The sequence below is a fragment of the Ambystoma mexicanum genome, unplaced genomic scaffold, assembly GCF_040938575.1.
Source record: "Ambystoma mexicanum isolate Mex_15411 unplaced genomic scaffold, UKY_AmexF1_1 Mex_scaf60, whole genome shotgun sequence".
NCBI lineage: Eukaryota > Metazoa > Chordata > Amphibia > Caudata > Ambystomatidae > Ambystoma > Ambystoma mexicanum.
Genome location: NW_027182478.1, coordinates 325,396 through 349,743, shown reverse-complemented (window position 1 = coordinate 349,743; position 24,348 = coordinate 325,396). Strand labels below are relative to the sequence as shown.

The following is a 24,348-nucleotide window of genomic DNA, read 5'->3' as shown; positions in this document are numbered from 1 at the left end:
AGCAACGCACTGACACACCAGGCCCAGGCTTCCATGCTCGCCATAATAGCCGGGAGGAAGACTCAAGCGCAACATGCTCACCTTGGGATCAAGGTGATGCCATGGGTTTCATGCCACACGTGCAGCTGCACACTAACAAACCATGCCCAGGCTTCCATGCTCGCCATAATAGCCGGGAGGAAGACTCTAGCACAAAATGCTCACCTTGGGATCAAGGTGATGTCATAGGTTTCATGCCACACGTGCAGCAACGCACTGACACACCAGGCCCAGGCTTCCATGGTCGCCATAATAGCCGGGAGGAAGGCAGAAGAGCAACATGCTCGCCTTCGGATCAAGGTGATGGCATGGGTATGATGCCACGCGTGCAGCAGCGCACTGACACACCAGGCCCAGGCTTCCATGCTCGCCATAATAGCGGGAGGAAGGCACAAGAGCAACATGCTCGCCTTGGGATCAAGGTGATGCCATGGGTGTGATGCCACGCGTGCAGCAGCGCACTGACACACCAGGCCCAGGCTTCCATGCTCGCCATAATAGCCGGGAGGAAGACTCAAGCACAACATGCTCGCCTTGCGATCAAGGTGATGCCATGGGTTTCATGCCACACGTGCAGCTGCACACTAACAAACCATGCCCAGGCTTCCATGCTCGCCATAATAGCCGGGAGGAAGACTCTAGCACAAAATGCTCACCTTGGGATCAAGGTGATGTCATAGGTTTCATGCCACACGTGCAGCAACGCACTGACACACCAGGCCCAGGCTTCCATGCTCGCCATAATAGCCGGGAGGAAGGCAGAAGAGCAACATGCTCGCCTTCGGATCAAGGTGATGGCATGGGTATGATGCCACGCGTGCAGCAGCGCACTGACACACCAGGCCCAGGCTTCCATGCTCGCCATAATAGCGGGAGGAAGGCACAAGAGCAACATGCTCGCCTTGGGATCAAGGTGATGCCATGGGTGTGATGCCACGCGTGCAGCAGCGCACTGACACACCAGGCCCAGGCTTCCATGCTAGCCATAATAGCCGGGAGGAAGACTCAAGCACAACATGCTCGCCTTGCGATCAAGTGATACCATGAGTTTGATAAAACACTGTGGGGGGCTCTTGAGCGGCAGCTTCCACCCGAGGCTCACAATATTATCACACATAACAAACAGAAGCCTCTATTCAAAACTTCCTCCCGGCTATTATGGCGAGCATGGAAGCCTGGGCCTGGTGTGTCAGTGCCTATGGCTCACTAAATCTCCGGAAAGTCTAAATAGCTCTCATTTGGTTGTTCATCTGACGCCTATCTAGGAAAGGGGCTAGAAGATGGGCTGGCCCTAGCCTAACTCACTACTTTCCTGTCTTAGCTGCTAGTTAAAACCCAGGCACTCGAGTGAGTGTTTTTTTCTTTTAATCTCACCCTCTTGAGTGTATGAAATGATGCAGGCAGTACTGCTGTGCAGACAAAAAAATCAGTTTTAACAACCCACGCGCTCGAATAGTCTGAGAGTCCTGGGGTTCAGGGGATTATCCTGAACACTTAGTATTGGTCTACCGGTTTCAGCGGATTTTGTCATGTCTAACGGCTTTCTTCAGGACCAGATCACAACCTTCAGTTTTGTCTTCATGAAATACAAAGGATAGCCATGCTCCTCCTCTGTGTGGGTAAGAAGGCATTTTTCTTCTTCTATTTTTAGCCGTCAAAGTTCTGGTGTTTTTCAAGGGATTTGCGGTTAGTTCTTCCAAATTCTCCCCATAGGCTCTTCAATTGCCACTTATGGATAGTTATTTCTCTTTCCTTTCTGTTGTGGCTCAAATTCAATTTCTTCCTTTGCCGCCTCTCAACGCGGAGCTTCTTCCGAGGCTGGGTGCCTATTTGAGTACAGGCCCAGGCTTCCATGGCCACCATAACAGCCGGAAGAGAGGCTGAAGTGCAACAAGGTGACGCCATGGGTTTGATGCTATGCGGGCAGCAACGCATTGATACACCAGGCCCAGGTTTCCATGGTCACCATAATAGCAGGGAGGAAGGCTCAAGCGCAAGTTGCTGGCCTTGCGATCAAGTTGATGCCATGGGTTTGATACCCCAGTCCGGCTTACTTGGGCATTCACGCCCCCCCCCCCCAAGTTTCCAAATTGAGTACCAGGAGCGGTAACAATAATGGCATTGATTACTAAAGTGCTTAGAAGCTGGAGGAGTCTGTCAGACAGGTTTATGTAAATCACAAAATGATTACTATTATAATGAATCCCACTTACATCACACGCTAAAGACCCCAGCTAGCACACTTACCCACACAACCTCGGGCACCAGGCTTCATTGTGTTATGCCCTGAGCCTGGTCATGGTGCCCAATGGCACCCCTTTTGCCCTCTGCCTACTTACAATGAGTCATGGCAACCATGTGCCCCCAGCCTGTTCAGAATGTGTTATGGTACCATGGCTCGCTGAAGCAATGCCTTGATGACTATGGCATGACCTATGACCCAAGGCTGGTCACAATGTGCAATGGTGTTCCACCTTACCCTTAGCCTGGTGTTAACTTGTCACTCGTGCTGGTTCCAGCATGGCCACCTTGAGTACAGGGGCTCACGCTGGCTAGGGCCCCCTTTAATGATAATGATCATCCTAGCGCAGCCCTGAGTGTGCCCCACATTCTGCAAGAAAAATGAAAGGAAGTTATGTTTTGTAATTTATGTAGGCATTTGCATAGCACACATGTACTGTGTGGCATTGTAGCCCTGCAGGCTTGGGTGGAGGTGTCTGGCTGCATCCTGGGTGCAGAGATGTAAGGGTGTGTGCTCGGAATGTGTGCTATGTTTGTTTGTTTGTTTGTTTGTTTTATTCATTTCTAATGCTCACCAGACCCGAGGATATAAGGGTGCAGCAGTATTCAATATGCGAAGCTTAGGTTACATGGTTGCAGAAGATAACATACAGGCGATGCTACAAAAAATAATGCACATCTATAGGTAGAATACATATACAATGACAGTAGAATATAATGTACAGGTAGTAATGATGAAATGGAGAATGAAATACAAATAATAATGTTCAGGAAGTGATAAACACAGATAGACAAGGATGAGGATAAGGAAGGAATATATACAGGTGGAGTGAATATGTACTGGTGATGTGAGGAATCTGGCATGGGAGCCCTGCAGGCTTGGCTGGAGCTCTTTGACTGCACCATAGGTGCAGAAACGTAAGGGTGTGTGCTTGGAATGTGTGCTATGTGAATCATGCTGAGTGGCATGGGAGCCCTGCAGGCTTGGCTGGAGCTCTTTGACTGCACCATAGGTGCAGAAAGGTAAAGGTGTGTGCTTGGAATGTGTGCTCTGTGAATCATGCTGAGTGGCATGGGAGCCCTGCAGGCTTGGCTGGAGCTCTTTGACTGCACCATAGGTGCAGAAACGTAAGGGTGTGTGCTTGGAATGTGTGCTATGTGAATCATGCTGAGTGGCATGGGAGCCCTGCAGGCTTGGCTGGAGCTCTTTGACTGCACCATAGGTGCAGAAAGGTAAAGGTGTGTGCTTGGAATGTGTGCTATGTGAATCATGCTGAGTGGCATGGGAGCCCTGCAGGCTTGGCTGGAGCTCTTTAACTGCACCATAGGTGCAGAAACGTAAGGGTGTGTGCTTGGAATGTGTGCTATGTGAATCATGCTGAGTGGCATGGGAGCCCTGCAGGCTTGGCTGGAGCTCTTTGACTGCACCATAGGTGCAGAAACGTAAGGGTGTGTGCTTGGAATGTGTGCTATGTGAATCATGCTGAGTGGCATGGGAGCCCTGCAGGCTTGGCTGGAGCTCTTTGACTGCACCATAGGTGCAGAAACGTAAGGGTGTGTGCTTGGAATGTGTGCTATGTGAATCATGCTGAGTGGCATGGGAGCCCTGCAGGCTTGGCTGGAGCTCTTTGACTGCACCATAGGTGCAGAAAGGTAAAGGTGTGTGCTTGGAATGTGTGCTATGTGAATCATGCTGAGTGGCATGGGAGCCCTGCAGGCTTGGCTGGAGCTCTTTAACTGCACCATAGGTGCAGAAACGTAAGGGTGTGTGCTTGGAATGTGTGCTATGTGAATCATGCTGAGTGGCATGGGAGCCCTGCAGGCTTGGCTGGAGCTCTTTGACTGCACCATAGGTGCAGAAACGTAAGGGTGTGTGCTTGGAATGTGTGCTATGTGAATCATGCTGAGTGGCATGGGAGCCCTGCAGGCTTGGCTGGAGCTCTTTGACTGCACCATAGGTGCAGAAAGGTAAGGGTGTGTGCTTGGAATGTGTGCTATGTGAATCATGCTGAGTGGCATGGGAGCCCTGGAGGCTTGGCTGGAGCTCTTTGACTGCACCATAGGTGCAGAAAGGTAAAGGTGTGTGCTTGGAATGTGTGCTATGTGAATCATGCTGAGTGGCATGGGAGCCCTGCAGGCTTGGCTGGAGCTCTTTGACTGCACCATAGGTGCAGAAAGGTAAAGGTGTGTGCTTGGAATGTGTGCTATGTGAATCATGCTGGGTGGCATGGGAGCCCTGCAGGCTTGGCTGGAGCTCTTTGACTGCACCATAGGTGCAGAAACGTAAGGGTGTGTGTTTGGAATGTGTGCTATGTGAATCATGCTGAGTGGCATGGGAGCCCTGCAGGCTTGGCTGGAGCTCTTTGACTGCACCATAGGTGCAGAAACGTAAGGGTGTGTGCTTGGAATGTGTGCTATGTGAATCATGCTGAGTGGCATGGGAGCCCTGCAGGCTTGGCTGGAGCTCTTTGACTGCACCATAGGTGCAGAAAGGTAAAGGTGTGTGCTTGGAATGTGTGCTATGTGAATCATGCTGGGTGGCATGGGAGCCCTGCAGGCTTGGCTGGAGCTCTTTGACTGCACCATAGGTGCAGAAACGTAAGGGTGTGTGTTTGGAATGTGTGCTATGTGAATCATGCTGAGTGGCATGGGAGCCCTGCAGGCTTGGCTGGAGCTCTTTGACTGCACCATAGGTGCAGAAAGGTAAAGGTGTGTGCTTGGAATGTGTGCTATGTGAATCATGCTGAGTGGCATGGGAGCCCTGCAGGCTTGGCTGGAGCTCTTTGACTGCACCATAGGTGCAGAAAGGTAAAGGTGTGTGCTTGGAATGTGTGCTATGTGAATCATGCTGAGTGGCATGGGAGCCCTGCAGGCTTGGCTGGAGCTCTTTGACTGCACCATAGGTGCAGAAACGTAAGGGTGTGTGCTTGGAATGTGTGCTATGTGAATCATGCTGAGTGGCATGGGAGCCCTGCAGGCTTGGCTGGAGCTCTTTGACTGCACCATAGGTGCAGAAACGTAAGGGTCTGTGCTTGGAATGTGTGCTATGTGAATCATGCTGGGTGGCATGGGAGCCCTGCAGGCTTGGCTGGAGCTCTTTGACTGCACCATAGGTGCAGAATCGTAAGGGTGTGTGCTTGGAATGTGTGCTATGTGAATCATGCTGGGTGGCATGGGAGCCCTGCAGGCTTGGCTGGAGCTCTTTGACTGCACCATAGGTGCAGAAACGTAAGGGTGTGTGCTTGGAATGTGTGCTATGTGAATCATGCTGAGTGGCATGGGAGCCCTGCAGGCTTGGCTGGAGCTCTTTGACTGCACCATAGGTGCAGAAAGGTAAAGGTGTGTGCTTGGAATATGTGCTATGTGAATCATGCTGGGTGGCATGGGAGCCCTGCAGGCTTGGCTGGAGCTCTTTGACTGCACCATAGGTGCAGAAACGTAAGGGTGTGTGTTTGGAAAGTGTGCTATGTGAATCATGCTGAGTGGCATGGGAGCCCTGCAGGCTTGGCTGGAGCTCTTTGACTGCACCATAGGTGCAGAAAGGTAAAGGTGTGTGCTTGGAATGTGTGCTATGTGAATCATGCTGAGTGGCATGGGAGCCCTGCAGGCTTGGCTGGAGCTCTTTGACTGCACCATAGGTGCAGAAAGGTAAATGTGTGTGCTTGGAATGTGTGCTATGTGAATCATGCTGAGTGGCATGGGAGCCCTGCAGGCTTGGCTGGAGCTCTTTGACTGCACCATAGGTGCAGAAACGTAAGGGTGTGTGCTTGGAATGTGTGCTATGTGAATCATGCTGAGTGGCATGGGAGCCCTGCAGGCTTGGCTGGAGCTCTTTGACTGCACCATAGGTGCAGAAACGTAAGGGTGTGTGCTTGGAATGTGTGCTATGTGAATCATGCTGAGTGGCATGGGAGCCCTGCAGGCTTGGCTGGAGCTCTTTGACTGCACCATAGGTGCAGAAACGTAAGGGTGTGTGCTTGGAATGTGTGCTATGTGAATCATGCTGGGTGGCATGGGAGCCCTGCAGGCTTGGCTGGAGCTCTTTGACTGCACCATAGGTGCAGAATCGTAAGGGTGTGTGCTTGGAATGTGTGCTATGTGAATCATGCTGGGTGGCATGGGAGCCCTGCAGGCTTGGCTGGAGCTCTTTGACTGCACCATAGGTGCAGAAACGTAAGGGTGTGTGCTTGGAATGTGTGCTATGTGAATCATGCTGAGTGGCATGGGAGCCCTGCAGGCTTGGCTGGAGCTCTTTGACTGCACCATAGGTGCAGAAACGTAAGGGTGTGTGCTTGGAATGTGTGCTATGTGAATGATGCTGGGTGGTAGGTGCAGAAACGTAAGGGTGTGTGCTTGGAATGTGTGCTCTGTGAATCATGCTGAGTGGCATGGGAGCCCTGCAGGCTTGGCTGGAGCTCTTTGACTGCACCATAGGTGCAGAAACGTAAGGGTGTGTGCTAGGAATGTGTGCTATGTGAATCATGCTGAGTGGCATGGGAGCCCTGCAGGCTTGGCTGGAGCTCTTTGACTGCACCATAGGTGCAGAAACGTAAGGGTGTGTGCTTGGAATGTGTGCTCTGTGAATGCTGAGTGGCATGGGAGCCCTGCAGGCTTGGCTGGAGCTCTTTGACTGCACCATAGGTGCAGAAACGTAAGGGTGTGTGCTTGGAATGTGTGCTATGTGAATCATGCTGAGTGGCATGGGAGCCCTGCATGCTTGGCTGGAGCTCTTTGACTGCACCATAGGTGCAGAAACGTAAGGGTGTGTGCTTGGAATGTGTGCTATGTGAATCATGCTGAGTGGCATGGGAGCCCTGCAGGCTTGGGTGTAGGTGTTTTTCTGCATCATGGGTGCAGATATGTAAGGGTGTGTGCTTGGAATGTGTGCTATGTGAATCATGCTGAGTGGCATGGGAGCCCTGTAGGCTTGGGTGGAGGTGTTTGGATGCACCATGGGTGCAGATATGTAAGGGTGTGTGCTTGGAATGTGTGCTATGTAAATCATGCTGAGTGGCATGGGAGCCCTGCAGGCTTGGCTGGAGCTCTTTGACTGCACCATAGGTGCAGAAACGTAAGGGTGTGTGCTTGGAATGTGTGGCAGGCTTGGGTGGAGGTGTTTGGATGCACCATGGGTGCAGATATGTAAGGGTGTGTGCTTGGAATGTGTGCTATGTAAATCATGCTGAGTGGCATGGGAGCCCTGCAGGCTTGGCTGGAGCTCTTTGACTGCACCATAGGTGCAGAAACGTAAGGGTGTGTGCTTGGAATGTGTGCTATGTGAATCATGCTGGGTGGCATGGGAGCCCTGCAGGCTTGGCTGGAGCTCTTTGACTGCACCATAGGTGCAGAAACGTAAGGGTGTGTGCTTGGAATGTGTGCTATGTGAATCATGCTGTGTGGCATGGGAGCCCTGCAGTCTTGGCTGGAGCTCTTTGACTGCACCATAGGTGCAGAAACGTAAGGGTGTGTGCTTGGAATGTGTGCTATGTGAATCATGCTGAGTGGCATGGGAGCCCTGCAGGCTTGGCTGGAGCTCTTTGACTGCACCATAGGTGCAGAAACTTAAGGGTGTGTGCTTGGAATGTGTGCTATGTGAATCATGCTGGGTGGCATGGGAGCCCTGCAGGCTTGGCTGGAGCTCTTTGACTGCACCATAGGTGCAGAAACGTAAGGGTGTGTGCTTGGAATGTGTGCTATGTGAATCATGCTGAGTAGCATGGGAGCCCTGCAGGCTTGGCTGGAGCTCTTTGACTGCACCATAGGTGCAGAAACGTAAGGGTGTGTGCTTGGAATGTGTGCTATGTGAATCATGCTGAGTGGCATGGGAGCCCTGCAGGCTTGGCTGGAGCTCTTTGACTGCACCATAGGTGCAGAAACGTAAGGGTGTGTGCTTGGAATGTGTGCTATGTGAATCATGCTGAGTGGCATGGGAGCCCTGCAGGCTTGGCTGGAGCTCTTTGACTGCACCATAGGTGCAGAAACGTAAGGGTGTGTGCTTGGAATGTGTGCTATGTGAATCATGCTGAGTGGCATGGGAGCCCTGCAGGCTTGGCTGGAGCTCTTTGACTGCACCATAGGCGCAGAAACATAAGGGTGTGTGCTTGGAATGTGTGCTATGTGAATCATGCTGAGTGGCATGGGAGCCCTGCAGGCTTGGGTGTAGGTGTTTTTCTGCATCATGGGTGCAGATATGTAAGGGTGTGTGCTTGGAATGATGTGCTATGTGAATCATGCTGAGTGGCATGGGAGCCCTGCAGGCTTGGGTGGAGGTGTTTGGATGCACCATGGGTGCAGATATGTAAGGGTGTGTGCTTGGAATGTGTGCTATGTAAATCATGCTGAGTGGCATGGGAGCCCTGCAGGCTTGGCTGGAGCACTTTGACTGCATCATGGGTGCAGAGATGTAAGGGTGTGTTCTTGGAATGTGTGCTATGTAAATCATGCTGAGTGGCATGGGAGCCCTGCAGGCTTGGGTGTAGGTGTTTTTCTGCATCATGGGTGCAGAGATGTAAGGGTGTGTGCTTGGAATGCGTGCTATGTGAATCATGGCTGGGTGGCATGGGAACCCTGCAGGCTTGGGTGGAGGTGTTTGGATGCACCATGGGTGCAGAGATGTAAGGGTGTGTGCCTGGAATGTGTGCTATGTAAATCATGCTGAGTGGCATGGGAGCCCTGCAGGCTTGGCTGGAGCTCTTTGACTGCACCATAGGTGCAGAAACGTAAGGGTGTGTGCTTGGAATGTGTGCTATGTGAATCATGCTGGGTGGCATGGGAGCCCTGCAGGCTTGGCTGGAGCTCTTTGACTGCACCATAGGTGCAGAAACGTAAGGGTGTGTGCTTGGAATGTGTGCTATGTGAATCATGCTGAGTGGCATGGGAGCCCTGCAGGCTTGGCTGGAGCTCTTTGACTGCACCATAGGTGCAGAAACGTAAGGGTGTGTGCTTGGAATGTGTGCTATGTGAATCATGCTGGGTGGCATGGGAGCCCTGCAGGCTTGGCTGGAGCTCTTTGACTGCACCATAGGTGCAGAAACGTAAGGGTGCGTGCTTGGAATGTGTGCTATATGAATCATGCTGGGTGGCATGGGAGCCCTGCAGGCTTGGCTGGAGCTCTTTGACTGCACCATAGGTGCAGAAACGTAAGGGTGCGTGCTTGGAATGTGTGCTATGTGAATCATGCTGGGTGGCATGGGAGCCCTGCAGGCTTGGCTGGAGCTCTTTGACTGCACCATAGGTGCAGAAACGTAAGGGTGTGTGCTTGGAATGTGTGCTATGTGAATCATGCTGGGTGGCATGGGAGCCCTGCAGGCTTGGCTGGATCTCTTTGACTGCACCATAGGTGCAGAAACGTAAGGGTGTGTGCTTGGAATGTGTGCTATGTGAATCATGCTGAGTGGCATGGGAGCCCTGCAGGCTTGGCTGGAGCTCTTTGACTGCACCATAGGTGCAGAAACGTAAGGGTGTGTGCTTGGAATGTGTGCTATGTGAATCATGCTGAGTGGAATGGGAGCCCTGCAGGCTTGGCTGGAGCTCTTTGACTGCACCATAGGTGCAGATACATAAGGGTGTGTGTTTGGAATGTGTGCTATGTGAATCATGCTGAGTGGCATGGGAGCCCTGCAGGGTTGGCTGGAGCTCTTTGACTGCACCATAGGTGCAGAAACGTAAGGGTGTGTGCTTGGAATGTGTGCTATGTGAATCATGCTGAGTGGCATGGGAGCCCTGCAGGCTTGGGTGTAGGTGTTTTTCTGCATCATGGGTGCAGATATGTAAGGGTGTGTGCTTGGAATGTGTGCTATGTAAATCATGCTGAGTGGCATGGGAGCCCTGCAGGCTTGGCTGGAGCTCTTTGACTGCATCATGGGTGCAGAGATGTAAGGGTGTGTGCTTGGAATGTGTGCTATGTAAATCATGCTGAGTGGCATGGGAGCCCTGTAGGCTTGGGTGTAGGTGTTTTTCTGCATCATGGGTGCAGAGATGTAAGGGTGTGTGCTTGGAATGCGTGCTATGTGAATCATGGCTGGGTGGCATGGGAACCCTGCAGGCTTGGGTGGAGGTGTTTGGATGCACCATGGGTGCAGAGATGTAAGGGTGTGTGCCTGGAATGTGTGCTATGTAAATCATGCTGAGTGGCATGGGAGCCCTGCAGGCTTGGGTGGAGGTGTTTGGGTGCATCATGGGTGCAGATATGTAAGGGTGTGTGCTTGGAATGTGTGCTATGTAAATCATGCTGAGTGGCATGGGAGCCCTGAAGGCTTGGCTGGAGCTCTTTGACTGCATCATGGGTGCAGAGGTGTAAAGGTGTGTGCTTGGAATGTGTGCTATGTAAATCATGCTGAGTGGCATGGGAGCCCTGCAGGCTTTGGTGGAGGTGTCTGGGTGCATCATGGGTGCAGATATGTAAGGGTGTGTGCTTGGGATGTGTGCTATGTAAATCATGGCTGGTGGCATCGTAGCCCTGCTACTTAGTCCCACTGTCTTTCATCTCCTTTCTCTTGTGTTGTATTTGAGCATTCTGTCTTTCTGGAGGCAATTAGAGCTCTTATGTTACCATGTCTCTCCCTGACAGTAGCCTTCGCCTGCAGCTGGAACTTGACATGTAGTCTCCCTTCATCATGGACGTGGTCTGAAAACAATCTGTGTGAGAGACGTGTTCTAAAACTTGGGCATGTGTCTGTTTGCAGAAGATTGTTTGGAATGAAGGACATGATGCGAAAAATAAGGCCCCCCCCCAAAAATAATGGGGTGTCTGTTCATCACACTATAAACATATATTCAAGAGAGTGATTAGATCGAAACCATTTGGAAAAGAAACCTAGACATGATAAGAGCTTGTCTAGAATTAGAACAAAAGGGCTTAAACAAACCACCACATTACTTAATGCAATTTCCCTCGTATCATTACAGGGACATGTTGATGAGAGTGCGTTTAAACTTACTGGCTACTGGAGGGGTGCAATTAGCCAGGAAACAAATAACGCTAGCGCAATCACATTGTAGATACTGTGGCTCGCCAGGTAAAACTGAAACTTTGTGCCATCTTGTGACTGCTTGTGTAGCCCCCAACCATCTGCGTATACCTGGCAGACGGAGCCTCGTTTCTCTTCAGTGTGGTTCCAACCGTCCCCCCAACAGTTTATAATAGTGCTATAGACCACGCCTTCCGGCCATATCAAGAGTTATGGCACAGTAAACCTTGTTACATGCCCTTGCTGCGCTCTGGCCTTTAACACAGTCTTTAGGCCCCATAACTCCCAGTACGGCTATCGGGCTTGGTCTATAAAGATATTGGATAAGCAGACTTGGAGGAATGGGAATGGTGGGTCAGCCATGAATGGATAAAAGGTGTCCAGGCCGTCATAAGATTCATGCAGTTATCATGTCCCATTGGAAGGAAACATCCATACTTTCTGGCCTTGCCTGAACTTAAATGTCATCCTTGAGCTTCCGGATCTGGAAGGGTAGTAAATCCCAGCGTTTGGCGGTCTGTATTGAGAAAGAATCACCACAGTACTGCACATTTGACCATTGTGGCATTTCCATCTCTAGTAGGGTTTTGAGAGAAGGAGTGTAGTTATCTAGGAATGGAGTTGCAAAATGGATCTAGAATCTGCACTGGTAATATCAAGAGTGAACATCGATGACTGTCACAGATTTTCTTGAAAGCGGCTCTGAGGGACGTGGCTCTCGCTCTCATCTAGAGATAGCAAGGTCCTCCCTTAATCGGGCATCCCTGTTCCTCATGTTGGTATCTACTGATTGGTAACCCCTACTATCTAGGTTCTAACTGCCTGATCGAGAGGGCATAAAGGCAACTTCCTCATCCATTTAACTCCCTCCGAGATTCCAAGGTCTGACCTACTCTACTTCTGAGTTATGTAAGGAACTCGTGGTGGCAACAGTAAAGACAGACACAAGTGATCACAGTTCAATGGTGTTAATAGAACTGTATAAATGGGTGAGAGAAACGCCTAATCTGAACCTACCTCTAAGATGGGAGCAAGCTACGACCATCAAATCATAAAAAGTCAGTCCTAGTGGCATCTTGTCAAATAAAAAGGGCATATACTAAAAAAAGAACGATTGCCAATCCTTACAGCTAAGTTACACAAAAAAAAAATTGTGTGGGATACCAGAAAAGAAAGAAGTGTTCACAAAAATGATGTCAGGATGGTATAGAAAGGTCTCATTTCCCCACGTTTTAGCAGGGGACAAGGTGGGCCTCTTGATCACAGCACACAACTGGGCTTCTCCACCACGAGGCTACAGTTTTTCCCAGCGGTATCATGAACTTTGGTGGTCAAGTCTCTCCTAAACAAAGTATCTTGCCCCTGATGGCCTGATGAATCAAAATAACAAAACAAAAAGTTCCTTCTCATAATCTTGTTGGTTGGGTGATGACTTGTCACCCTGTGACCCCCCTCAACCGAGCTTCGATCCTTCTTGACTATCAGCCTCCCTCGATCGGGTTCACGACGGCCTTTTTACCCCTAATATTTTCACCTGTAGAATTCAGGAGTCTTAATGCATTTTTAAACAATCTTTCACGGTGGACATCCTTCAACCAGGTTCACTCTTGTCAACACAATGTTCACGGGTTATTGGTTTTCAGCCTGCCCTGCAAGCATCCCTCAGCCGGGTTAACTTTTGCCAGTTACCCAAATCACATTGCTTTATCACAAATGCGTGATTCACTTCCCTTTAGACAACCTTTCCCTGTGGACATCCCTCAGCCGGGTTCACATTTGCCTTAGCTTTCCTTCACAGGGTTATTGTGCTTCACCACTGCCTTGTAGGCATCCCTCAGTCGGGTTCACATTTGCCTTCCTCTTGGTTATGGGTCAAAGACTTTCGACTGTGCAAGGGTTCTTTTACTCATCGATTGTATGACCACTTTGACCTCTTACAACAGGCTCTCCTAGGGTCTTCGAGTATCTGTAGTTTTAACAAAAGGGGACCAAGCAAAGTCTTTCGAATAAGCACCCACGTGGTGCCGGACCACTCTGCAGCGGTCTTTCCCTGGCTTTAAAAGTTCATTACCACACAATTTCTTTGTTCATAGGTTCTTTCATCTTATATCAGGTTGCCACTTGCAACTTTCGCCCAACACAGCTCGGTCCACTATCGGTTCTCACTCCGACTCACCGGCTGGGTTGAACTTCTTGGCGTTTCTTGTCTCTGGAGTCAAGGACGGTACCACAGTAGCAAGCACCTCTCTCCTCCTTGGTTATCAGTGTAGGAGGACTTTGTGCACCTTTGACATCTGTCACACCACACACCAGCTGTAGTTCCCGGTCTTACGATTACTTTCACTGAGGTTTCACGGCCCGGGGTTGAAAGGGCCAAGGACACTTCCTTCCTTGTTGTCCTCTCCATTCTCGCCGCCTTTCTCCTTCTCTTGAACTGCCATCCTGGGACAGCCACCTCCTTGTGCGTTTTGACTTACTCGTAGTGTGCTCTCATAGTCCACCTTTTATCCCTTTGGGGAAGGGAAAGGGCCGTCAGGTGTGTGTGGTTATTATCAAATGCCTGACTCTGCCTGACCTTTGTGTTGGGACATGTCAGGTAAACGGCTCTGGTGTTAGTTTGTTGTCTCTCATGGTGTAAGAAAGTGTTTGTGTCGGAAAGGGGGGGGCAGGGTTTAAGTCCCTCTTCACTTTCCTTGTTTCCCGTGTAGAATTCGGAAAGAGTTGCCACGGCTTCGCTGATACGAGGAAGCGGCTGTTTGGTGGTCGTACATCGGACATGGACATAGGCGTTTTAAGTAAGAGTGGAGCTTTGCAGCATGTTACTTTTCTGTCCGCTGGCTTATTCCACAGCTTTCACTTATGTAGCGAGTATACGCTGCCATGTGTTAAACTCCCGTTTGCATTTTCATTCACGCACGGGCGACATTGGTGATATTTTATGTTTATCTGCAGTCGGATAGACTTTGTGCCCTGGTTTGCCTAAGCACGCTGGGGTGTTCTAATTGTGTCAGCATATAATGAATGTTTTTAGGTCCCCACTGTGGGGGATACTAGACTAACAGGTTTTTTTCTGTGTTTCTCTTTTTTTCTGTGTTTACAGATTTATATGAAACACCTTTAAAATCTATGAGTTAAATGATTGGACTGCATCCTTACACATTTGCGGGACAGTGAATGACAACTCGTCGTGTTGTTTCTTTTGGGTGTATCCCATTGTTGGATCACTCTGTTTACACGGCCAGGTAATGTGTAGTTGTGGTTTGCCACTCTGGTATGCCTACTATTTCACATACAGGTTGTTCCACATTGGTTTCGCTCTTTCTCGTACACTTTGGGTGATGGTGTACTCCGCTTACCTTTGGTGATTCTTTCACCTCTCATACTAATTTGACCACATTTACAGTGGTTTGGCAAACTAATATAATATATAATATTTTGCCTCCCGGATAGTGACTATTGGCAGTCCTATTTTTGAATACTGTGAATTAGGTTTCACGCCTAGCGTGATTGTTTTAGGCCCTTGGTAATATGGTCATGGTGACTGTTTTTCTCAACCTCTCTTTTCACTTTCAAGGCCTTTGTGCCTCGTTGTTGATTAAGATGGTGAATGGTGTTGAGTTAACGTTTGGTGAATACTGAGTCCTTAGGTTCTTTGTGTCCCTTTTATCTTGCAGCCGGTGTGTACCACATCTGTTGGTGGATGTGCTTAGGACCCCTATTGCACAACATTGAAAGAATTTTAATACTACAAGAAAAGAGTGTTTGTTTTCCCCTGAAGAGAGTTCAGCCATTGTATGGCAACAAGAACTGAAACATGTCACATGTCGGGATTATATACATTGTTGAGAACACATTTGTTTTATGATATTGTGATTTGCTGCTAAGATTGTGTTTGCGTATGTGGTATAAATGTTTTATGATGAATGGTCCAAATTGAATATTTGAACTGTATTTTTATGATCAGTTGTTGTGCTGAAATATGGGTCTATTTTTCTAATTGTTCGTATTTTTCGAATTGTGATGTATAAATCAATTCATATATTTTTGTACTTAGTTGTACTTTATCTATTCTTTCAAGATATAAGTACTCGTGTTCCACTCTGGAATACTGGTAGGGTCTCAGTATTACACCTGTACTTTAGTAGTGTTGTGTCCTATCTCTTTGTTTAAATATATTGTGATACCCCCTAAAGGTAGAGATAGTGAATATTAGGGGAATATTTTGTTTGCCCTTGTTTGATTTACTAGTTTATGAGGCTCAGTGTGGTCTCGAAGGTTGTTTTTTGAAGTATATATGGTAAGTGTAGAGTACCTGTCCTTGAAGTGATGATAAAATGACCATCCCATCAGAGAAGTGTTTGGCTTACAGTTAAGATTATGTAAAGAAACTTTTAGATTCCCTTTCAGTTTTGTCTACCATAGAAGGCAGCACTACTAGTCGTGACCAATGGGATGAATCTGTTCAGTTTAGGAAGCGTTTAATACACACTGAGCTTCACGGTGCCATAATGTTAGAATATCTCAAGACTCAAACACTCCCCCAAGGTTTGATTGTGAGGAACGAACCACGTTTGTTCCTTGACAATAAAGAGTTCCAAATCAAATGGAGTTAAATCTCTAACAAATGCGGGCGAGACTGGCTCGTATTAATTATAGATACAGCCAATGAAATCTCCAAAAAAATAGAAATAGACATCAATAAAATTCAGGAAGAAATAAAAAAAGACATGGATTTGGAAGCCTTTAAAACCAAACTAGAACAACATCTTAAGGGTTTGATAGACTTTAAGAATGACACTACTCTTAAGGGTTAAGAGAATGAAGAAGGACATATCTAACTTTACCCGTGAAAAAGCTTTTCCATATGTAGTGGAGGGGCATAAATTTGACACATATAACCAGACCCCTAGTAACACCAGAAGGGTCAGATTTCGGGACACATCTTATAGCTTGAGTGATGAAAGTACCACAGGTGACGGTGGAGAAAATCACCCCAATATGACTCGGGGTAGAGGTAGAGGCCAAAGAGGTGCCAACCGTCAGAGACGACAAACGCCTTTTTTAGGGCAAGGCCCGAACCGAGGGAATTGGGACAACCAGGTTCGGACACGGAGCATGTCAAGAAATCTATGGTAATGAATTTATCCACCTATATTTTGACTACGGCAGAAGAAGTGATTCTGAACAATGGGTTGAACTATGTGATTACTAAAAGACATGGGCCCTCATTACAACCTTGGCGGAGGACCATGGTGCTATTAGCACCATGGTCCATGCCGCTAAGGTTACGATTCCGCCATGGTGGATGGCGGAATTACCGCCCCATTCCAAGGTGAGTGGGGCAGTAATTCCCCATTCACCATTTGCCCTTCCCCATTCCCATTTTTGCCCCATAGGGCATAATGGGAATGGGGAAGGCGCTAATTACGGCACTGTAAATTACGGTGCCGTAATTAGCTCCAAAGTCCCTTTGCGGGTTGAATTTTTAACGCTTGCTAAAAGCAGGCGTTAAACACCACCCGCAAAGGGACACTTGTAATCAGGCGTTAAGGGTTAATGGCGCCGACGGCGCCGTTAAACCCTTAACGCCTGAGTTGTAATGAGGGCCATGATCCGTTCAAAATCAGAACTGAGTTTTACGCTTTTATGCGTAAGGTCCGTCTAAATGAATTTTTCAAAGATGGTAATGAATATGTCAACAAGAATCTGAGTGGTTTACGCAATCCTTCCACATTTTGTGCCCCTACTCATTCTTACAGCCCTGAATCTTTAGTTTTTGAAAGACAGGTACTGAGGGAGGTATTGAACCTAGAAAGTAAAGAGAAGTCTTTCAATTCTAACTTTAGCAAATCCCAATGCACTTTAATTTCCAAATTGGCTCAAGACAAAGATGTGATTATCAGACAAGCTGATAAGGGGGGAGACATCGTCCTGTTGAATCGTACTGATTATGTGAACGAATGTGAGAGACTATTGTCTGATGGCAAAAGTTATACTCGCCTTACGTGTGATTCTTCCCCAGAGTTGTCTTCTATCATCAGAGAAAAGGTCACAAGAGCCTTTGAAACAGAAATGATTTCCAAACAAGAATGTGATTTTTTGATTTGTGACACTGGTCGAGTACCAGTGTTTTATATACTTCCCAAAGTTCATAAACACCCTACCATGCCTCCGGGTAGACCCATTGTTTCGGGGGTAAATTTGATTCTTGAACCATTGTCTAAATTTGCAGACTTCTACCTTAGACCGTCTGTAATTAAAATGGCGAGCTATTTGAAAGATACCACAGATGCCATAAACAAGATAGAAAATCTGCCCTTTGAAACTGGTAAGACACTTCTTATTTGTTTAGACATTCAGTCTCTGTACACCATGATTCCACAGTTAGCAACTCTGGAAGTGATTGAGGAAATCCTTTTGAATAGAGAGGATGGTCATCCAGTTAGTAACAGTTTCATCATGTGGTGCACAGAATTTGACTTAACAAAGAATTTTTTCCAGTTCCAAGGCTCCTTTTATCAACAAACAGAGGGCACGGCAATGGGTGCAGCTATGGCCCCAAATTTAGCCAACCTGTATGTTGAGTTTTTCGAGAAGAGTGTGATCTATGCCAACAACAACCCGTATCTACGGTTTGTGAGAAGGTGGCTGAGGTATATAGACAAAATTTGTATTGTCTGGGATGGTTCCATGAGCTTAGCTAATGAATTTATCATCTGGATTAACCGACAAAATAGGTTTTTGAAATTTACTGGTACCATACAGGAACATCAAATGGATTTTTTGGACATTACCATTTTTAGCCATTTGGGGGTCCTCAAAGTGAGACCCTACAGCAAAGAGACTGATAAGAATGCACTGTTGCATTACAATAGCCATCATGCAAATCATTTGAAATCCAATTTGCCTTACGGACAATTTCTTAGGGTTAAACGTAACAGTAGCCTGAAAGAAGACTTTGTTGCGAGTGCGAACACTTTGTCTCGCAAATTGTTGGATAAAGGGTACCTGGCTAAATTGGTTAAGACCTCCTCTAAAAGGGCTTATAACAACAACAGAGAGGCAATTTTGGAAAAAACTAATAAAGAACGGAGAGAAGTGGGCCCTGTATTTGTCAACACCTTCTCTAATCTGTCGTATAAGATAAAAAATGTCATTGGCAAAACATGGAAAAAAGTCTACAATAATAAAGAATCACCCCCGTCTTTAGTATCTTACAAAAAGAGCCAGAACTTGAGAAATATACCAATTAGGAATGATGTTACCATCAAACCTTTCATGCCTGTGAAACAAACTACTCTGTGGGGCCTTCCCCCTGTTTTGGGCCATTTTTCCTGTGGTCATTGTGTCATGTGAAAGTTCACCAGAACTACCAAATCTGTCCAGATTAATCCAGATCTACTTTGGACAATGAGTAGCATGACAAATTGCAATAAACACAATGTGATTTATATGATTACATGTCCTTGTGGCCTTCATTATATCGGTAAAACTAATAGGAAATGCCGCACAAGACTTATTGAACATCGCAGTTGTATTAAAAACAAAGTCCTCACAGCTCCTATGGCCAAGCACTTTGTAGACATGAAACATGATTATACCAATTTTGAATGGGTGATTTTGAAAAAAATTGAAGGCATTAACAAAGAGGTAATTGACCAAAAACTACTGAATTTTGAACAAAAAATAATATTTAAATTGCAAAGCCATGTGGTGGGTTTAAATGATAATGTGGATTGGCACCAAGTTCATCTATGAGATATCTGTTGATCTATTAGGAAAAACAAATGTGCTGACTATAGTGTCTGTGAATCAATATTGAGGTACGGCAAGTTTCCATGAAAACATGTATAATTCTAGAGGAATCATGCAAGTCATTGAATGCAGTTGTTGTGCACCCACTGCATTTTATAATCATATGTGCCTCCACACGGAAGTTTCAACTGCATTCAAATATTTACTGTGGTTTAATAATTTTGTGCCATTGTACTAATTCTGGTTTTGTGCAGTCAAGTTTTACACATGATTTTTTGCTGTGTGTAAACTACCTTGCTTTGTTACATTCATTCAATCTTGTGCCCCATAGGGAGTCTATTCCTCTCTGTATCACTCTAAAATGGCGCCACTCATGCAAATGAGCATATATAGGGCGTCTAGTTTAAGTCCCTCTTCACTTTCCTTGTTTCCCGTGTAGAATTCGGAAAGAGTTGCCACGGCTTCGCTGATACGAGGAAGCGGCTGTTTGGTGGTCGTACGTCGGACATGGACATAGGCGTTTTGAGTAAGAGTGGAGCTTTGCAGCATGTTACTTTTCTGTCCGCCGGCTTATTCCCCGGCTTTCACTGATGTAGCGAGTATACGCTGCCATGTGTTAAACTCCTGTTTACATTTTCATTCACGCACGGGCGACATTGGTGATATTTTATTTTTATCTGCAGTCGGATAGACTTGGTGTCCTGGTTTGCCTAAGCACGCTGGGGTGTTCTAATTGTGTCAGCATATAATGAATGTTTTTAGGTCCCCACTGTGGGGGATACTAGACTAACAGGGTTTTTTCTGTGTTTCTCTTTTTTTCTGTGTTTACAGATTTATATGAAAGACCTTTAAAATCTATGAGTTAAATGATTGGACTGCATCCTTACACATTTTTGGGACAGTGAATGACAACTCGTCGTGTTGTTTCTTTTGGGTGTATCCCATTGTTGGATCACTCTGTTTACACGGCCAGGTAATGTGTAGTTGTGGTTTGCCACTCTGGTATGCCTGGTATTTCACATACAGGTTGTTCCACATTGGTTTCGCTCTTTCTCGTACACTTTGGGTGATGGTGTACTCCGCTTACCTTTGGTGATTCTTTCACCTCTCATGCTAATTTGACCACATTTACAGTGGTTTGGAAAACGAATATAATATATAATATTTTGCCGCCCGGATAGTGACTATTGGCAGTCCTATTTTTGAATACTGTGAATTAGGTTTCACGCCTAGCGTGATTGTTTTAGGCCCTTGGTAATATGGTCATGGTGACTGTTTTTCTCAACCTCTCTTTACACTTTCAAGGCCTTTGTGCCTCGTTGTTGATTAAGATGGTGAATGGTGTTGAGTTAACGTTTGGTGAATACTGAGTCCTTAGGTTCTTTGTGTCCCTTTTATCTTGCAGCTGGTGTGTACCACATCTGTTGGTGGATGTGCTTAGGACCCCTATTGCACAACATTGAAAGAATTTTAATACTATAAGAAAAGAGTGTCGGTTTTCCCCTGAAGAGAGTTCAGCCATTGTATGGCAACAAGAACTGAAACATGTTACATGTTGGGATTATATACATTGTTGAGAACACATTTGTTTTAGGATATTGTGATTTGCTGCTAAGATTGTGTTTGCGTATGTTTTATAAATGTTTTATGATGAATGGTCCAAATTGAATATTTGAACTGTATTTTTATGATCAGTTGTTGTGCTGAAATAAAAGGGTCTATTTTTCTAATTGTTCGTATTTTTCGAATTGTGATGTATAAATACATTCATATGTGGAAGTGGTGTGCAAGTGGAGCAGTCATTGCAGTCCCCAGTCTTTTGGACCGAATTTGTGAAGCAATTTGGTTTGGAGTCCTACTTCACTGTCTACTACTTCTGGCTGGCTGTGCAGGGGTTAAAAACTCCCAGAACCGCAAAGCGGAGCGAAGTGGTGTGCAAGTGGAGCAGTCATTGCAGTCCCCAGTCTTTTGGACCGAATTTGTGAAGCAATTTGGTTTGGAGTCCTACTTCACTGTCTACTACTTCTGGCTGGCTGTGCAGGGGTTAAAAACTCCCAGAACCGCGGAGCGAAGTGGTGTGCAAGTGGAGCAGTCATTGCAGTCCCCAGTCTTTTGGACCGAATTTGTGAAGCAATTTGGTTTGGAGTCCTACTTCACTGTCTACTACTTCTGGCTGGCTGTGCAGGGGTTAAAAACCCCAAAACCGCGAAGCGGAGTGAAGTGGTGTGCAAGTGGAGCAGTCATTGCAGTCCCCAGTCTTTTGGACCGAATTTGTGAAGCAATTTGGTTTGGAGTCCTACTTCACTGTCTACTACTTCTGGCTGGCTGTGCAGGGGTTAAAAACTCCCAGAACCGCAAAGCGGAGCGAAGTGGTGTGCAAGTGGAGCAGTCATTGCAGTCCCCAGTCTTTTGGACCGAATTTGTGAAGCAATTTGGTTTGGAGTCCTACTTCACTGTCTACTACTTCTGGCTGGCTGTGCAGGGGTTAAAAACTCCCAGAACCGCGAAGCGGAGCGAAGTGGTGTGCAAGTGGAGCAGTCATTGCAGTCTGCGCAGGCAGCAGAGGCAAGGCGAGGATCCCTGTTATATCACCCTGCTGTCTTATCAGGTAACCCCCTTCTGAATCTAACTGTGTCTGCATTATTAACTTTTACGACTGGAGCAAGTGAAGCGTAACAGACCGATTGCGAGCCGTCATTGTTTACAACAGTTGGAGCAGGCTTTAATTTTCTATTTACTTTAGTGCCGCCGTTTCACACTAACCTCTGTTGAGTGAATAGCCGGGTGTAAAGAACAAAAAGTTTTTCGAACGTTGTGCCTTCCATAGCAAGGCTGACAAGAGCGGAGCAGCGACTGTGGGTTTCGCAGACTTTGAGAACTCGTCAACCCGGCGTGGGAAGCAGGAGGAAGGTAGAACGGCAACTGCAAGCATCGTAACGTTTGAGCCGCTCTAATTCTACTGGAAAATCAACCCGCCGTGGAATGCAAGAGGAAAACTGAGTGGTGACTGCGGGCTTCATAGCCTTTGAGCCGCTCAATTACAATATTGCTGTACATCTTCGTGCACCCTACTGAATGGGCGTTGCACGGAGCTTATTGTAATTTGCAGCAACTGCACTAGTTGAACCCATTGGGAATTGTCTTTCTGTTGCAATACGGGTTGAAGTCTTGAGGGCACGTTTAAGCAGCGCATCACACGAGTGCCTTCTTTTCAAATTACACTTTCACGTCAAGGGAATTATGAAATTGAGGAGCACCCCATTACAGGATGATCCAAGAGCCCCTGAATGGGAGGACTCCGAACCGAATAGTAGCCAATTGATTAGTGGCTCTACATGTATTGCAGATGAGCATAATAGTAGCAAAGTGATGGAGGTGGGGGGTTTGCAGATTGATGCTCAAGCAATGGTGCATATAAACTCATGTATTCCTCTCGTCTCCACGCCTGTTAGACATGGAGGGGCCCTAAACTCAGCACCCACCCTAGCCGACAGGTGGAAAAAAGGACTAGAATATACCACAACAACAATAAAAATTCAGAAGAGAATAGAGGAGCATTTTGGGGCAAACAAAATTCTACATGACAAATTAACACATGGACCAGGCAATATGTCATCAAGCTCCTTAGAAGATGGTGATCAATCAGATAAACGTGATAACTGCCATTTAGTTGTGAGCACTGGTGACCTAACCACGAGTCATCCGAGTCCTACAAACATGGAGGATAATCAAGAACTGAGAAGTCCAATGCAGGCCAATCAACCGGTTGAGACATCTGCTGTCATGGACACAAACGCAGCACAGGAAGAAACTCTGGCTGAGGGGCCTGACTTGAATGTCAACACACTAACCGCACTTAGTTATGTGCTGAATTCGCTGGTCTCTGTTTTTGAACTACTAAAAACTGAAGTCCAAGTTCAATCTGGATCCATGATGGAACTCACAAAGGAAGTAGCAGCGTTGGACAGCTCAGTGGCAGGCTGTTGCAACGCTGTTAATGCATGTGTGTTACCAAAATTGCAGTTGATGCAACTGGAATGCACAAAACAAGGTTTAGACATCTCTGCAATACAGAGAGCCATGGCGGACATTCACAATTCTGAACAGGCTGATAGATCCCTTAAACAGGATCTTCTTACTCAATTGCAACTGTACAATCAAAACGTACAGGAACAGAAGAAAAAAGAGCCTGAAGAGGCTGATCCTACAATTGACTGTGAATCATCTTTTTCAGCCTCAATTCTGGAAGAATTCATGAGATTGGCAAATGTGAATGTGGAGCTTTTCCCTGGAAGCGTAATGGAGAAGTCCGCAGCAAAAAACATTAGCAGCCAGCTGGACTCACAAGAGGCTGCAGTAGAAGATGTGGGAACCATAAGCCCCCAACAAAGCAGGAAGAAATTGAGAAAGAGAGCAGCAAGACGGGCAAAAAGAATTAAAGAAATTAAATCTCAAAGGAAAAGGGCAAATTTGGAAAAAAAGACAAAAAATCAGAGTAGAACAAAACAAAATAATTCAGCCACTAACTTATTCATAAAGAAAGTTGGAAATAAGCAATTGGCACTGAAGGAGGATGTCAATGAGATTGTGGAAGTAATGACCCCCATTAGCACACCAGTTAAGAAGGGGGATCCACAAATGAATTGCAAGCAGGCCAAAGCCATTCAACCTATTGATGAATGCATTAAAAAAGCTGGCACCAATAAAAAGATGGTCGAACAAAGCATGCACACAAAGGCATCACAAACTGAAATGCTTTTTGAGAGTTCGCAGATGGCCCAAGCTTCGTCTAGACCAAGGAAGTCCATCCCTCTGGCCCCCATCTTTCTGATAGGTAAACAAAAGAAGAAATTCAATGTATTGCTAGATGATGGTGTTTCCAAAGTGGCGAGGAACTCTAATTTGAAGATCGCGCCTATCTTCTTGAAAAAGTCAAATAGTGCCCAACAGCACTTCGTGGCACCCAGCGATCATGAGTCAATTGATAGCACAAATACAAACAAGCGAATTAGAGTCCACCCACATTCACCATTGGATGCACTGATAAAAGAAATCTCACATAGTGAGCTACAGAAATCACAGTGTTTGGGAACAAATTTGCCTCCTAAAAAAGCAACATTTCTGGAACCATTGATGTGAACCGGAACAGTGGGGAAGATGTAAAAGCCCAGAGATCTGAAATTAGGAGTGCAGTAGATGCTTATATGCAAGGCCTTGTAATTCCTCCACTCATAGCCTCGGCGCCCGCATCCGCCATCTATAATACACTTGATGGTGTGATAAGGCTGCGGAGAATGTAAAACAAGCCCAGAAGAAGCCCAATATTGGAGGGTCTCTCCCCGTA

At 46.8% G+C, this 24,348-nt stretch overlaps 1 protein-coding gene across 1 annotated transcript in view; it reads left to right on the top strand.

The window, feature by feature from the left end:
- Positions 1-24,348, top strand: part of LOC138562534 (vomeronasal type-2 receptor 26-like) — a 353,413-nt gene that overhangs the window by 265,593 nt on the left and 63,472 nt on the right. The window contains exon 5 of the mRNA XM_069642778.1: positions 13,290-13,311. Coding sequence (XP_069498879.1) covers positions 13,290-13,311 — 22 coding nt within the window. The remainder of the gene's footprint in view (positions 1-13,289; positions 13,312-24,348) is intronic.